A 17,833-nucleotide genomic window follows, 5' to 3' on the forward strand; every position below is an offset into this window, starting at 1 on the left:
AACGCACTAAGCATTATGCAAAAAAAATTGGTACTTCAAAAATAAACAGCAAAGAATTATTCAAACTAGTAAAAACAATAACCGACACAACTCAAATACTGAAAAAGGACAACGAGCCCACTCCATCGGCACAAACCCTAGCCAACTTCTTTCAAAATAAAATCGCTGAACTAAGAGCAACTCTACCCTCAACCACAACAAATGCTCTTCAATACCTCGAACCCCACGACCAAGACACCAGAGTAGACATCAAAACATCAAAACAACCAGGATCACCGATGTCAAGTACACCGGGGAATCCATCTGGGTAAACCTGGCCAGAGGCAGAGAAAAATGTTTATACCTTGGGGTGGTATACAGACCTCCAAGACAATCGGAGGACAAGGACGCAGAATTAATTGAAGACATTGAGAATATCACTTTAAGGGGGGACGCTGTTCTGTTAGGGGACTTCAACATGCCTGATGTAGACTGGAATACACTCTCAGCAACAACTTGTGGGAGCAGGAGGATATTATCGTCCATGAAGGGAATACGGCTTAAACAAATGATACATGAGCCCACTAGGGCCCAGGCCATCCTAGATCTAGTACTTACAAACGGAGAAAGCGTCTCGGAGGTCTCGGTGGGAGAAACGCTAGCCTCCAGTGACCATAACATGGTATGGTTCAACCTTAGGAAGGGCTTCCCTAAATCACAAACAAAAACGAGGGTACTCAAATTCCGGGGCGCGGACTTCGCACGCATGGGAGATTTCGTCCAGCAAACGCTACAGGATCAGGAGGAAACTGATAATGTGGAAGCTATGTGGTCAATCCTGAAACTGACCCTACAGGAGGCAACTGTCCGTTACATAAAATCGGTAAATAAACAACAAAGAAACAAGAAACCTCAATGGTTCACGGATGAAATCTCGTATCTCATCAAGGAGAAAAAAAGAGCATTTCTTTCATACAAACGTACGGGGAAAGGAGAAGCTAACAGTCAATACAGGGCCAGGTCTACAGAGGTCAAAACAGCAGTTAGGGAGGCCAAACTACGAGTGGAAGAAAACCTAGCAAAGAACATTAAAAAAGGGGACAAATCCTTCTTCAGGTATATTAATGATAGGAAAAAGAACACCAGCGGAATAGTACGCCTTAGAACCCCGGATGGGAATTACGCAGAAGCAGACTCTGACAAAGCCAAACTACTGAATGAATACTTCTGCTCAGTCTTTACCTGCGAGGCACCTGGACACGGACCTCAGCTGGTATCAAATTCAAGCGTGGAAGACCCATTTCAGTACTTTGAGTTCACACCGGCTGACGTTTACAGTGAACTGGCAAGGCTCAAGGTGAACAAAGCCATGGGACCAGACAAAGTGCACCCAAGAGTGCTCAGAGAGCTGTGCGGAGTCCTGGCAGAGCCATTAGCCATGCTCTTCAATCTTTCCCTAAGGATGGGGAGAGTCCCACTAGACTGGAAAACAGCTAACGTCGTTCCTCTGCACAAAAAGGGTTGCGAATTACAGACCGGTGAGTCTCACATCGATAGTGTGTAAACTCATGGAAACACTACTTAAACGCAAGTTAGACATGATCTTGGAGGATGGGAATCTGAGGGATCCCAATCAACATGGATTCACTAGGGGTAGGTCATGTCAATCTAATCTCATCGGCTTCTTTGATTGGGTAACAACGAAGCTGGACTCCGGGGAGTCTCTGGACATAGTATACTTGGATTTTAGTAAAGCTTTTGACAGTGTCCCACACCACAGGCTTTTAAGCAAGATGAAATCAATGGGGATAGGTGAGACGCTAACTACTTGGGTCAAAGATTGGCTGAGTAGTAGACTTCAAAGGGTGGTGGTCAATGGCACCTTCTCTGAAACATCGGAAGTGACCAGCGGAGTCCCGCAGGGCTCAGTCCTGGGTCCACTCCTTTTTAACATATTCATAGGGGACTTGACACGAGGGCTACAGGGTAAAGTAACATTATTCGCCGATGACGCCAAAATATGCAATATAGTAAGGGAAAATGATTTGCAGGATTGTATGACGCAAGACCTGCTTACATTGGAGAACTGGTCCTCAACATGGCAGCTGGGCTTCAACGCCAAGAAATGTAAAGTCATGCACCTCGGTAGCAGGAATCCATGCAAAACCTACACCTTAAATGGAGAAACGTTGACCAGGACGATAGTTGAGCGAGACTTGGGAGTGATCATCAGTGCAGACATGAAGGTTGCAAATCAGGTGGAAAAAGCATCATCCAAGGCAAGACAAATGATGGGATGTATCAATAGAAGTTTCGTAAGCAGGAAACCTGAGGTCATATTGCCACTGTACAGAACCATGGTAAGACCTCACCTGGAGTACTGTGTGCAGTTCTGGAGGCCACATTACCGCAAAGATGTGCTTAGAGTCGAGTCGGTTCAACGGATGGCCACTAGGAATATTTCGGGGCTCAAGGGTCTCTCGTATGAGGAGAGACTGAACAAACTGCAGCTCTACACTCTGGAGGAACGCAGGGAGAGGGGAGACATGATTGAAACGTTTAAATACATCACGGGTCATGTCGAGGTAGAAGATGACATCTTTCTACTCAGGGGACCCTCGGCCACAAGAGGGCATCCGCTCAAACTCAGAGGAGGGAAATTTAGGGGTGACATTAGGAAGTATTTCTTCACGGAAAGAGTGGTAGGGCACTGGAATAAGCTTCCGGAGCAGGTGGCCAAGGCCAACAGCGTGCTTGACTTTAAGAATAAATGGGACATCTACGTGGGATCCCTACAGAGGCCTAGTAAGACACTCAGACTTGATAGGGCGGGTCAGTAGAGTGGGCAGACTTGGTGGGCTATAGCCCTTTTCTGCCATCACCTTTCTATGTTTCTATGATATGGGACCACCTCGAATACCCAAACTGGCATCAGTTCCTAAATTTATTCAACAAGTACACCAAATCTAACTGTCTACTTGACGCATATCCCCCCCAAATTATGACAGTTGCCCCTCCAGAATTTAAAAAGGAACTATTCGCATGGCTAACAACCGCCCTTACAAGCGGAACATTAAACAAAAAAATGGGTCACATACTAATCACTCCAATCCCTAAAGATCAGAAAACCTCTTCAGCACTGACATCCAATTTCAGACCCACAGAAAGCATTCCCCTTTTCACAAAGATACAGGAAGGATTGGTCAACTTTCAACTAGTAAACTACCTGGACAAATTTAACATCCTTAGTGAACACCAATCAGGATTCAGGAAAGGATACAACACAGAAACTGTCTTAGCCTCCTTACTGAACCAACTCTATGATCTCTTCAGCAAAGACAAAAGCACACTGATTCTACAATTAGACCTCAGCAGCGCGTTCAACCTGGTGGACCATGAAATCATGCTACTGTGCCTTGAAGTAATGGGAATTTCTGGAAAGGCAAAGAAATGGTTCCAAGAGTTCCTAACAAACAGATCCTACCGAGTAATCAGCAATGGAAACTACTCCAAACCATGGAAAAACCCGTCAGGCGTGCCTCAAGGTTCCCCACTATCGCCCACCCTTTTCAATAGCTATATCGCCTCCTTAGGCCACCTCTTACAAAAACTAAACTTAATACATTACATTTACGCAGACGACATATCCATTCTAATCCCCTTAAACGACATCACAAAAGAAATTATAGACAACCTCTCAAACATAATGATCGAAATCGATAAATGGACCACCAATTTCAAACTGAAACTAAACGCAGAGAAAACAAAAGTCTTTCTGGCTAGTCCAAATGACAAAATTACGAGAACATCGATAAAAATAAACAATCACGAATACCCAATATCCAAAAACATAAAAATACTCGGTATCACTCTAGACACACACCTAACTATGACTGACCACACAAACTCACTAGTGAAAAAATGTTTTTTCACGCTATGGAAACTAAGGACCATAAAAAAATACTTTGATCCAACATCATTCAGGTTGCTGGTACAGGAGGAGACCAGCAGGAGCATCAAATCAAGAGTAAACCCAAAAGAAAAGGTAACTAACCGGGACTTAAAGTGCCTATATACAAACGCTAGGAGCCTAAGGACTAAAATGGGGGAGCTAGAAGTTATAGCCAGAAATAAGGACCTAGACATAATAGGAATCACAGAGACATGGTGGACAGAGGACAACAAATGGGATGTGGCCCTGCCAGGGTACAAACTCTACAGGAGGGACAGGGCGCACAAAAAGGGGGGAGGAATAGCACTGTATATAAAGGACTACATTCCTTCATCCAGATCAGAAACAACAATAAGGGCAGACAGTCTGGAGTCACTATGGGTTAAGCTAACAGGAGGGGAAGGAGCTGACATCAAATTGGGACTTTACTATCGCCCACCAGGACAGCCAGAAGCAAACGACCTAGACCTGGAGGCCGAACTGAGGCAGGTGTGCAAAAGTGGAAGGGTGGTGGTTATGGGGGATTTCAACTATCCGGGAATAGATTGGGACACTGGGCACTCAAATTGCACGAGAGAAACTAAATTCATAGAGGTGATAAGAGACTGTTTCATGGAGCAGCTGGTCACCGAACCAACACGAGGGGATGCCACTCTAGACCTAATCCTCAACGGGCTAGAAGGACCTGCAAAGGAAGTGGTGGTACTAGCACCGTTAGGGAACAGCGATCACAACATGATCCAGTACAAATTAAACATGGGAACATCAAAGGTGAAAAGAACCACAACGACAGCACTCAACTTCAGAAAAGGAAACTACAATGACATGAGGAAAATGGTAGGAAAAAAGCTCAGCTACAGCTCAGGGAAGCTGAAAACCGTAAAGGAAGCCTGGACACTGCTTAAAGGCACAGTGCTCGAGGCACAGGACCTGTGCGTCCCAAGGTTCAGGAAAGGGTGCAAAAAAAATCGAACTAGAAACCCAGCATGGATAACAACTGCAGTTAATAAGGCGATAAGCGACAAGAAATCATCCTTCAAGAAATGGAAAAAGGAACCAACAAAGGAGAACCAGGAAGAGCACAAAAGGCACCAGAAAGAATGCCATCGAGAGGTCAGGAAAGCAAAGAGAGAATATGAGGAAAGACTGGCAGGAGAAGCAAGAAACTTCAAACCCTTCTTCAGGTATGTCAAAGGGAAACAACCAGCCAGAGAGGAAGTGGGACCACTGGACGACGGAGACAGGAAAGGAGCGATAAAGGAGGAAAAAGAGATAGCTGACAGGTTAAACAAATTCTTCTCGTCGGTCTTCACCAGAGAGGACACATCCAATATCCCAGAACCCGAGGTGATTATAAACGGGGAACACGACGAAAAGCTGGTACAACTAGAGGTAAGCAAAGAGGATGTCCTCAGACAGATAGATAGACTGAAAAGCGACAAATCACCAGGCCCGGACGGCATCCACCCAAGGGTACTAAAAGAACTGAGAAACGAAATAGCAGAGACACTTCGCCAAATATGTAACCTCTCCCTAAAAACTGGGGAGATCCCAGAGGACTGGAAAATAGCAAATGTCACGCCCATCTTTAAGAAGGGATCAAGGGGTGACCCGGGAAACTACAGGCCTGTGAGCTTGACCTCTGTTCCGGGAAAGATGATGGAAGCAATGATAAAGGACACAATCTGCGAACACATAGAAAAAAATGGACAACTGAAGGCGAGCCAGCATGGCTTCTGCAAGGGAAGGTCGTGCCTCACAAACTTGCTGTACTTCTTCGAGGGAATAAACAACCAGATAGATAAGGGGGAATCCATAGACATCATTTACCTTGACTTCCAAAAAGCCTTCGACAAGGTACCTCACGAACGGCTATTAAAAAAGCTGTGGAACCACGGGGTGCAAGGGGATATCTACCGATGGATCAAACACTGGTTGGCAGGCAGGAAACAGAGGGTTGGAGTAAAGGGCCAATATTCAGACTGGCAATGGGTCACGAGCGGAGTTCCACAAGGGTCAGTGCTGGGACCTCTATTGTTTAATATATTTATTGACGATCTGGAGACCGGGACAAAATGTGAGGTTATCAAATTTGCTGATGACACCAAACTCTGCAGCAGGGTTAGGAACACGGAAGACTGTGAAAACCTGCAAAGGGACCTAACGAGACTGGTAGACTGGGCAAATAAGTGGCAAATGAGTTTTAACGTAGAGAAATGCAAAGTCATGCATGTAGGGAAAAAGAACCCGATGTTCAGCTACAAAATGGGGGGAACACGGCTAGGGGTGAGTAACCTTGAAAGGGATCTGGGGGTGATGGTTGACACATCACTGAAACCATCGGCGCAGTGTGCGACAGCCTCAAAAAAAGCAAACAGAATGCTGGGCATCATCAAAAAGGGTATCACAACCAGGACGAAGGAAGTCATCATGCCGCTGTATCGCGCAATGGTGCGCCCGCACCTGGAGTACTGTGTTCAATACTGGTCGCCGTACCTCAAAAAGGATATGGCAGTACTCGAGGGAGTGCAGAGGAGGGCGACTAAACTTATAAAAGGTATGGAAAATTTCTCATACGCTGACAGGTTAAAAACGCTGGGGCTGTTCTCTCTGGAGAAGAGGAGACTTAGAGGGGACATGATAGAAACCTTCAAAATCCTAAAGGGCATAGAGAAAGTGAATAAAAACAGATTCTTCAAACTGTGGGGAGCCACAAGCACTAGGGGTCACTCGGAGAAATTGAAAGGGGACAGGTTTAGAACAAATGCTAGGAAGTTCTTTTTTACCCAGAGGGTGGTGGACACATGGAACAAGCTTCCGGAGGAGGTGATAAGCCAGAACTCTATACAGGGTTTCAAGAAGGGTTTGGATAGGTTCCTGGAGGATAAGGGGATAGAGGGGTACAGATAGAACTTGAGGTAGGTTATAGAAATGATCAGTAACCACTTCACAGGTCGCGGACCTGATGGGCCGCCGCGGGAGCGGACCGCTGGGCAGGATGGACCTCTGGTCTGACCCAGTGGAGGCAACTTCTTATGTTCTTATGTTCTATCCATCCTGGACTACTGCAACATCATCTACCTGGGTATCCCACAAAAAACAATAAAAAAACTGAGACTAATTCAAAACACCGCCGTTCGTCTAATTTTCGGACTAAGAAAAAGTGACCACATCAGCCCCTACTATAAAAAGCTACATTAGCTACCAATAGAAGCTCGAATATTATTCAAATTTGCTTGCACCTGTTTCAGGCAAGCCTGGGGACTAGCTCCCTCCTACCTACAATCTCACTTCATCCTATACAACCCCACCCGTACAACCAGAAACAAAAACATCTTTGCATACCCAAAGATTACAGGCTGCAGATACAAATCATACCTGGACAGAACCTTTAAGTTCCAAGCGAACAGACAGCAAGTTTGGCTGAAAAACTACATAAACGAACCCAATCTGACATACAGTGCATTCCGAAAAGTGATCAAAACCGCCCTCTTCGCCAAATTCATTGACTAAAACTGTCCCCTCCCCCACTAGGACTTCCCCGCTGTAAATGCCTTTTCTCTCTCTCAAGAAGCTCCTTTCATGTATTCAGGTATTCTCGACCCATAGAACTCCACTTAATATGTTAGTACCAAAGCATTCAGGTACTCACTATCCATAGAACTCCAATTAATACGTAAGTTTCCCTTTTAGATTATTGTTTAATATTTAGACTCATTGTATGGTATTGTACTTAGACTTACTGTATTGTATTGTATTTAGACTCATAGTAATGTATTGTATTGTATTGTATTGAGACTCATTGTTCGGTATTGTAAGTAGACTTATTGTATTGTATTAAGACCTTTTGTTATTCGCTGAATGTCCAGCCTTCTTACAATGTAAACCGCCTAGAAGTCACCTGACTATGGCGGTATAGAAAAATAAAGTTATTATTATTATTATTATTATAGGCTCCTTATGTTTTCTCAAGAGACCCCAAACCCTGTTCCCATTTTTAACAAATACACACTCTATCCTTCCATATCTGTAAAGGCTCTGGTAGGCATGCTAACTTGTCTAAACTTCAAAGGCTTTCTTAAATAAATGGCATTTCAGCACTGATTCTAATTTCTTATCATTCAGATCACTACAAATGTCTTGTGGCAATTTATTCCAGAGAGCCTGTGCTAACCATAACTATGCTCTATGCCTGGTTGTACTCCATTCGGTGGCATCGCAAGGGTAGGAGGCACCTAGGGCAGTAGCGCCTCCCCCACACTCTCCTCTCTGCCTCCCCACACAACACGCCACACTCGTGCCCTTCCTTCCCACCACCATACCTGTTTAAATCTTCGCCAGCACGAGCAGCTTCTCCAGCCTCATGCCATGGTTGAATTTCCCTCTGATGTCACTTCCTGGCCCAATGACCCAGAAGTGATTTCAAAGGGACTCAGGCTGGCATGAGCAGCAGGTCAGAGTAGTTACTCACGCTGGCAAAGATTTAAAGAGGTACAGGGGGCGGGGAAGGGAGGGTGGAATGTGGCGTGGGGGAGCGGAGAGGTGCTGGCATCCCCACCAAGATGGCATCTGAGGTGATCTCCCCCCCCCCCCCACTTACTATGCCACTTATTCCAATGAACCATTGATACTCTCTGTCACCTTCCAATCAACCAGTTCTTGACCCAGTCCGTCACTTTGGGGCCCATACCGAGGGCAGTTTATTTAGCTTTGCTAAAATTTAAATAAACCACATCTAGTGCACTCTCTTTATCCAATTCTCTGGTCATCCAATCAAAGAAATTGATCAGATTTGCTTGACAAGGCCTGCCTGTAGTGAATCCATGTTGCTTCAGGTCCTGTAATCCACTGGATTCCAGAAACTTCATTTTTCTCTGTTTTAAAAGCATTTCCATTAATTTATTTACCACAGAAGTCATTGGTGCCCAGTATAAGAGGTTTGAGAAGGCTAAGCCTCCCCATCATAATTGTCAGATAAGTACTGATATGGATAAATCTGGATGATATCTAAAGTCTAGAATACATGTCTTTTCAGCAAGTATTTCTCGTATGAATTATTATAAGACCTGAATAATTGAATGAACGTTGATAAAGTGGACTTTAACATTAGCCTTCCCAATAAGAAAAAGAATGATAATATACTAAGGGCTCCTTTTACTAAGGTGCGCTAGGGCTTTAACGTGCGGAACAGCGCGTGCTACATTGGCGCGGGTGCTAGACCTTAACGCCAGCATTGAGCTGGTATTAGTTCTAGAAGTGTAGCGGTAATTTCCTGCGTGCACTAAAAACGCTAGCACACCTTAGTAAAAGGAGCCCTAAGAGGCTGATATTTTTAAGGAAGAGAAAGAAAAGAGATATTTAAATTTTTACAAGAAGCTTGGAAAAGAAGAGAGAAAATCTATATTTAAAAAGACAAAACAAGATAAAAAGTTGAAATAAGTAAATAAAAATAAATAAATTTAAGTATGTGGCTGGTGGTTAAAACAGCCAATGATTGTAACTAAGAGCGACCATAACATTGGAGTATAACACCTATTGGTGGAGACGCTCTAAGTCTGAGGCTATTTTCCAATTAGATAAATAGATAAGAATAATAGTTAGTTAGCTGTGAAATGCATTGTAGGTCTTATAACAGTTTTCCAATGGAATACTAGAAATACTACTTGATCATACAAACCCAGACAGAAACTGATCTATTTTGGTCATGTGATAAGGGCAAATTCACTAGAAAAGTAGGTGCTACTCGGAATGGTCAGTGGTAAAAAGAAGCAGGGGAGACCAAAGGCTCGTTGGCCGGATGCCATGAAGAAACACATGACAATGAACATCAAGCAATTGAAAGAAGCTGTGGAAAACAAGGAAGTATGGTGAGGTCTGGCCTACAGAGTATCCAAGGGTTGGGCACAACTGAATGGATAAAATAGAAACATAACTACTACTACTATTAATTATTTCTATAGCGCTGCCAGAAGCACGCAGCGCTGTACAGAGTCACAAAGAAGAAGAAAATAGTCCCTGCTCGAAAGGCAAGACAGACAAACAAGATGTCATGAATACAGTTAAGGGGAACGGTTAATCAGCTGACTGGGTTGGAGGGCAGAGGAGTAGGGTTAAAGATTGAAAGCTATATCAAAAAGGTAGGTTTTCAGTCTGCTTTTAAACAAGGGAAGGGGCTTGACGGACATATAAAGGCCAAATGGCCCATCCACAATAACCATTATCTCTTTCTCTCTCTGAGAGATCCCAGGCCCTCTTCAATTCAGACACAGTCTCTGTTTCCACCACCTCTTCCTGGAGACTGTTTTATGCATCATAAGAACATAAGCAGTGCCTCTGCTGGGTCAGACCGGCGGCCCATCAGGTCCAGGACCTGTATAGTAATCCTCTCTATACCCTTCTATCCCCTTTTCCTTCAGGAAATTATGTAATCCTTTCTTGAAACCCAATACTGTCCTATCACACCCTCTGGAAGCACATTCCAGGTGCCCACCACCCTTTGGGTGAAGAAGCATTGGGTCTCAATATGTCCCCTTTTAATTTTTCCGAATGCCCTCTTGTTCTTGTAGTTTCCGAAAGTGTGAAAAATCTGTCCCTCTCCACTTTCTCTATGCCCTTCATGATCTTATAGGTCTCTATCATGTCCCTCTAAGTCTCTGCTTTTCCAGGGAAAAGAGCCCCAGTTTCTCTAATCTTTCAGCATATGAAAAGTTTTCCATACCTTTTATCAGTCGCGTCGCTCTCCCCTGAACCCTATCGAGTATCTTCATATCCTTCCTAAGGTACGGAGACCAATATTGGACGCAGTAATCCAGATGCGGACGCACCATCGCCCGATACAACGGCAGGATAACTTCTTTCGTTCTGGTTGTAATACCTTTCTTGATAATACCTAGCATTCTGTACGCCTTCTTAGAGGCTGCTGCTCACTGTGCCGACGGCTTCATTGTCATGTCCACTAGTACCCCCAAGTCCTTTTCTAGGCTACTTTCACCCATTACCAGCCCTCCCATCGTATAGCTGTACATCGGGTTCCTGTTTCCTACATGCAAGACTTTACATTTCTCTACATTAAACTTCATCTGCCATCTTTTCGCCCACTCTCCTAGTTTGTTCAGGTCCCTTTGTAAATCTTCACAGTCCTCTTTAGTCCTAACTCCACTAAATAGTTTGGTGTCATCTGCAAATTTTATTATTTCATACTTCGTCCCTGTTTCTAGATCATTTATAAATACATTGAACAGCAGCGGTCTGAGTACCGACCCCTGCGGAACAACATTTCTGTAAAAAAGTATTTCCTCTGATTACTCTGGAGCCTGTCACCTCTTAACTTCATCCTATGCCCTCTCATGGCATAGTTTCCTTTCAAATGAAAGAGACTCGACTCATACACATTTATATTAAGTATGTATTTAAATGACTCTATCATATCTCCCATCTCCCGCGTTTCCTCCAAAGTCTACAGATTGAGATCTTTAAGTCTGTCCCCATATGACTTATCACGAAGACCACACACCATTTTAGTAGCCTTCCTCTGGACCGACTCCATTCTTTTTATATCTTTTTGAAGGTGCGGCCTTCAGAATTGTACACAATATTCTAAATATGGTCTCACCAGAGTCTTATACAGAGGCATCAATATCTCCTTTTTTCCTACTGGCCATACCTCTCCCTAAGCAACTTAGCATCCTTCTAGCTTTCGCCATCACTTTTTCAACCTGTTTGGCCACCTTAAGATCATCACATACAATCACACCCAAGTCCCGCTCTTCTGTCGTGCACATAAGTTCTTTACCCCTTTAAACTGTACCGTTCCCTCTGGTTTTTGCAGCCCAAATGTAGACCTAAGCCTATTTATAACTCACTTTAAGTTCTTAAGTCGGAAAAGTATGAAATACAATGATGATGAAGTAGTATATCATCTTAAAACAAAAGGAATCAGAAACAGGAAAGAATTTTTGTTATTTCAATTATTAATATAGCCATAGAACTCATCAGTATAGAACTTCTGAATCATGCAGGATAACCTTATAACCACCTTTATTTTACATCAAGAAATGAATTCTACCTGTATTTATTGGATTCCGGCACTCTCCACATCTGCACTCCATGCAATGTTCCAGTTCCAACAACTATGCTGACATTTGATTTCTCATAGGCATTATTACACAGCTTTTGACTAGGTCCGTGAGACCCACTTGCACCACAAGTAGTGAATAGCCATGAACCTGGAAAATAAGAAGTGCTTTTAACAACTGCAGCTGTTGTCTTGGAAGATGGGAGAATTCCTCACAGATGCTATGACCCTGTTTCTAGATGGAGGCTTCAACCTATTGGCTTTTTGGAGACCCATCTCCTGATGCATTTTGATACTCATAGTGCTGGGAAAGGAAAAAACAGGACCACAATGCACTGGAGCATACATTCACAAACCAGGAATGACCAAAAAATCATCTTCTAGAACTGGGGTAATTTAGCAACTGTGGTATTTGGATACACAAGCTAAAAAATATGACAAGTATCTCCAACAGGTAAATAGCACATGTGGTGTGCTCATCAATCATTTATTTATTTTAAATATTTATTATCCACCTAAAACCTAGGCGGCTTACAATAAACCATTCATAATCATTAACACAAACAATAAAACAGGTACCACATTTACATCACCCATAATGTGATACAGAGAGTGCACAGAGTTCTTGTTTTCAAGTAAATGCTTGGACAAAAAAAAGATTTTAACAATTTCCTGAACCTCAGAATCTTACATAAACATAAATTGCCAGGCATGTTATTCTACATGACAGGGCCAGCCACTGAAAAAGAGGATTTTGCTGTTTCAGCATAATGTACTTGCACCTCTTCATGTCTTCCCACATCCAACAACATTTGACTTTCAGATTTCAATGTGCAGCCAAGTTGATGTATGTGTAAAATTTTGTTAAAGTATCTGGGCAATTTACCGTATATCCCCTGATGTACCAGTTTTTAAAAATCTTATATATATATATTTTAACTTTATTTAAGTCAACTTGAAACAAGTTACAAGCAATGGCATCATAAAACACAGTACACTTCTCCCTCCGTATTTGCGGTTTTGATTATTCATGGTTTTTAGCTTGCTGGCTCCTCCCCCCCAAATTACATCAGCTTGCATAGAGAAATCGCTGATTCCAAGTGTTTACAGAGAAAATCGCTGATTCCCAGCACTTTCTTCACCATGTTTTGCCTCTCCTTCAGGAACAGGCCAGGTCTCCCACCATGTTATTCGCGGTTTCACCATATTCACGATGGTTTTTAATAGAAAACAGCGAACAACATATGAAAAAGTTATTCGCGGTTTTTCTGTATTTGCAGTTCTGTTAATCCCCTATCACAACGAATATGGAGGGAGAAGTGTAACAATACAGAAACAAAGAGTAGCTAAACAGCAATGAGATGAAAACATCAGGAAGCCAGCAACACCAGCCCCAAGTTGAACCAATGTGAAATTGTACTGGGAACCAATGAAGTTTATTCAATATAAGTGTGATGTGATTGAAAGATGACATTTGGATCTCTTTTTTATCAACCCTTTTTTCTGTTACATTGACCCAACTTTCTTCATGACTTTTAGTGGTCTCTCTCACTACCTTATCCTTTGAGACTGGCCCTCTGTTTCTATATTTTTTACCCACTGATTCTATTTCATGTCTTTTGACTTTATCCCACTTGCTTTGACTGCTGGTAATCCTGGGGTCACACTCAGCCTTCTTCTCTTTCTACTTCTACTTCTTCTATTTCTTCTCTTTGTTGTCAACTGTTAAATTCATAAAATACATTCTTCAGTGCCTGTTGTCTCCTCATTCATGCAGGCCTACTGTTTCATATTGACTACAATAATGATTTCCTCATCACTCTTCCCAAATCACCCATTACAAATCCTTCATAGTTTTTCTAGGTTTCTCTGTCAGGTGTGTTAGCATTTCCATGCATTTCCTTTTCTAGTACCTCTCTGTCCTGGCAGTCTCTTCTAGTTCTCTTTAGAGAATGACAAAGGGACAGAATTTGTCCCCGCCCCCTCAGATAACCATTCCTGTTTCATATGTTCTTACGTAAGTTGGATTTTAGCCTAGATTTGAACACTGCCAGAGATGGAGCTTGACGTACTGACTCAGGCATTCTGTTCCAGGCATATGGTACGGCAAAGTAGAAGTGACGGAGTCAGGAATTGACAGTAGAGAAGGGTACAGACTCGATGAACAGAGTTCCCAGGGAGGAGTATAGGGAGAGATAAGAGAGGCGAGATACTGATGAACTGCAGAGTGAATGCGTTTATAAGCCAATAAGAGGAATTTGAACAGTATGCAGAAATAGATAGGGAGCAAATGAAATGACTTAAGGAGATGGGCAATATGAGCATAGTGACAATGGAGCATTATAAGTCATGCAGTAGAATTTTGAACAGATTGACAGGGAAAGAGATGGTTTAGTGGAAGACCTGTAAGAAGTAATTTGCAACAATCTAGGCGAGCGGTGATAAGAGTTTTGGTAGTGTGCTCATAAAGGAAGTCAGATTTTGGCAATATTATAAACAGGTTTTAGAAGTCTGTTGGATTTGTGTCCGAGAAAGAGAGTGAGGAGTCAAAGATGACCCTGAGTTTGCGAGCTGAGATGAGTGTTATTCATAGAAATAGAGAATGGGTTTAGGAGGAAAGATATGAAGCTCAGTTTTGCCTATAGATAAGTGTAAAGTGATGCATGTAAGTAAAAAAAAAAATTTCATGCATGAATACAGGATGTCCGGGGCGGTACTTGGAGAGACCTCCCAGGAAAGACAAGTCGATGAAGCTGTCCATGCAATATGTGGCGGCGACGAAAAGGGTGAACAGAATGCTAGGAATGATAAAGAAGGGGATCACGAACAGATTGGAGAAGGTTATCATGACGCTGTACTGGGCCATGGTGCGCCCTCACCTGGAGTACTGCGTCCAGCACTGGTCGCCGTACATGAAGAAGGACACGGTACTACTCGAAAGGGTCCAGAGAAGAGCGACTAAGATGGTTAAAGGGCTAGAGGAGTTGCCTTACAGTGAAAGATTAGAGAAACTGGGCCTTTTCTCCCTCGAACAGAGGATATCGAGAGTGGACATGATCAAAACATTCAAGGTACTGAAGGGAATAGACTTAGTAGATAAGGACAGGTTGTTCACCCTCTCCAAGGTAAGGAGAACGAGAGGGCACTCTCTAAAATTGAAAGGGAATAGATTCCATACGAACATAAAGAAGTTCTTCTTCACTCAGAGAGTGGTAGAAAACTGGAACGCTCTTCCGGAGTCTGTCGTAGGGGAAAACACCCTCCAGGGACTCAAGACAAAGTTAGACAAGTTCCTGCTGAACCAGAACGTACACAGGTAGTGCTAGTCTCAGTTAGGGCGCTGGTCTTTGACCAAGGGCCGCCACGTGAGCGGACTGCTGGGCACGATGGACCACTGGTCTGATCCTACAGCGGCAATTCTTATGTTCTTATGTTTTAAATGGTGGTGATACATCCAGGCAGCAATGTCAGACAGGCAGGCTGACTTTTGGGCCTGGATCCCTGTAGAAATTTCTGGAGTAGAGAGAGAGAGATATCTGGGAGTCATCAGCATAAAGTTGATACTAAAAACCATGGGAGGAGATCAGAGCACTAAGGCCTCTGGGGCACAGTGGCAGAATGGCCCTTGTGAGAAAGCTTGGGGCAGTGGCCTTTGGGAAGCAGCTCAGGACAAGGCCTTTGGGGGCATACTAAGAGCACAATGCCCAGCAGATGAGAGGCACTCAGGAGTCTAAATGGCATTAGGAGTTCATAGGAGGTAGAGGTCCTGAGAGCAAAATCAGTGCAAGGTGCCCTGGTAGAGATACAGAGGTGGAGGTTTCTGGTAGCACAATTGGCACTCAGAGCCCAACAAAAGGAACTGGAAAAGCCAGGTTGGACATCTAACAACTACTGATTCAGAGTGTTTCTGCATGAGGGTAAGGTTTGGGGAAAATTTTAGGGATTCACAAGGGGGAAGATTCAATGAAGGTGCAAGGGACCATGAAAAGACTTAATAAAGGATGAGGGAGATGTGTTTAAGGTTGCACAGTGGCAAGGAGATTAATTGGGTTAAAGAGCCCTCTTTAAAGATGGTTTAATAATCTCCTTATTGAACACCATTTACTTGGAAGGCTTAATAAGTTCATTATCATAAATGCTTCTCATTACCAAATGCCTTACTGCTTTCATGTAGTATAAATTGTAAATATAGTCAGTTCTCATTATTCATGGTAATACGATTCCTGAAAATGTTCACAAACTGCAAAATTGCGAATAACGAAATGCTGAGTCTATAAGAAAATAGAGGTTAGGATCCAGCAGTACAAGTTGCATCTCAAAACTGTGGAATGTGAACAATGGATCCCATTGGGAAAATAGGGTTAGGTTTCTGCATGGGACAGCACTTGGAGTACCTGTAGATGCTTGTAATTCACTCTCTGGACACTTGGGAGCCATATCTGGAAGGAAACACCAGACCGCAAAGTGAAAACTAAAGCAAAGAACGCTGTATTTTTAAGAGCAGGCCCATCAATATGTGAACACAGTGGCGCAAATGGGGAATATCTGTCACATTGGATGTAACCGTGGATACATGAAATCAAGTATTGGGAACGATCGAATAATGAGATCAGACTGCAGCTCAACAAATTGTTAGGAGTTTCAGCTATTAACGATTGATCACAGCAGCCTTTTTGAATTTTCTGAGGGGGGAAGGCAGAAAATTCCATCTTCTAATGCCTTTCTTCCACCAGGTTCCAATCATTCAGGGCCTGAGTGATTCCGGGTTGGTCCTGGAACCAAGAATGCTAACAAGGAGGCCTTACATAAAGCTTATGCAAACATTCCATGTCAAATTCCGTATTGTCTTTAAAGTTCTATTATTGGTCTTCAAAGTTATTCATTATAAGATTCTTTGGTATTTGACACAGATGATGAGTTTATATCATCTGAATAGATCCTTAAGATCAGAAGGAACTTTATGACTGATGACAGATCGACTGCAGCATGTACAATATGCAAATAATAGAACATCTGCAATTTCGATGGCAGGTGTATCATTGTGGAATAATTTGACAGGACTATTACGAATGCACCCTGATATAAAGAGATTCAAAAAGGTTTTGAAAACTACTTTGTTCCTGATAGCGTCTACTTGATTGGATTGCATTATTGCCTGAAATGAATGTCAGATACATTATGTTTTATTATTTTAATGTTTGTATGTTAGATCATGATTATGTTTGTATTTTTGTAAACCGCTTAGGTCTAAATGAGTTAGAAATTTTTCTAATAAAATTAAAATTTTTGAAAATTAAAAGCCCCAATTTAGTTAGACTGTAGAAATTGAATTAATATGCCCAGGTTGGAATATATAAAATTCTGGTAATATTTTAGAAAAGGATCTGCTGACATAGAACAATTTTTACAAGACATGCAGGAATGAACAAATATCTGTCAAAGGATGAAACTCAGCCAACAGGTATAATGTGTAAATTATTCTTTTATTCTTTATTCGCATTTGATATACTGCCACAAGCTGACCGTGCAGAACTGAGCGATGTACAATATAGTAATAATAGGATGAAAGGAACCACCAAAAGTTTTACAGGAAAGAAGGATACAATCACACCCAAAGTACTAATAGTTAAGAAAAAAAATAACAAAAGGAGACGAAGGGAGAAACTAATTTAGATAATAGGTTAAGATAGAAGTGGGGAGAAGAAATTAAACAAATTGAGATGGTCAAATGGTCACAGCCCTGGTCAGTCAGAAGCACCAAAGGATCTTGCCAGGTACTTGTGACCTCGGAAACAGGATACTGGACTTGATAGACCTTTAGTCTGTCA

General features: G+C 42.6%; 1 protein-coding gene across 3 annotated transcripts in view; it reads right to left on the reverse strand.

Annotated features, from left to right (window-relative positions):
• Positions 1-17,833, reverse strand: part of ALK (ALK receptor tyrosine kinase) — a 792,617-nt gene that overhangs the window by 111,261 nt on the left and 663,523 nt on the right. For all 3 annotated transcript variants that reach the window (XM_033937961.1, XM_033937960.1, XM_033937962.1), the window contains one exon: positions 11,997-12,156. In XM_033937961.1, coding sequence (XP_033793852.1) covers positions 11,997-12,156 — 160 coding nt within the window. The remainder of the gene's footprint in view (positions 1-11,996; positions 12,157-17,833) is intronic.

Source organism: Geotrypetes seraphini, chromosome 3 (genome assembly GCF_902459505.1).
Source record: "Geotrypetes seraphini chromosome 3, aGeoSer1.1, whole genome shotgun sequence".
NCBI classification, from domain to species: domain Eukaryota; kingdom Metazoa; phylum Chordata; class Amphibia; order Gymnophiona; family Dermophiidae; genus Geotrypetes; species Geotrypetes seraphini.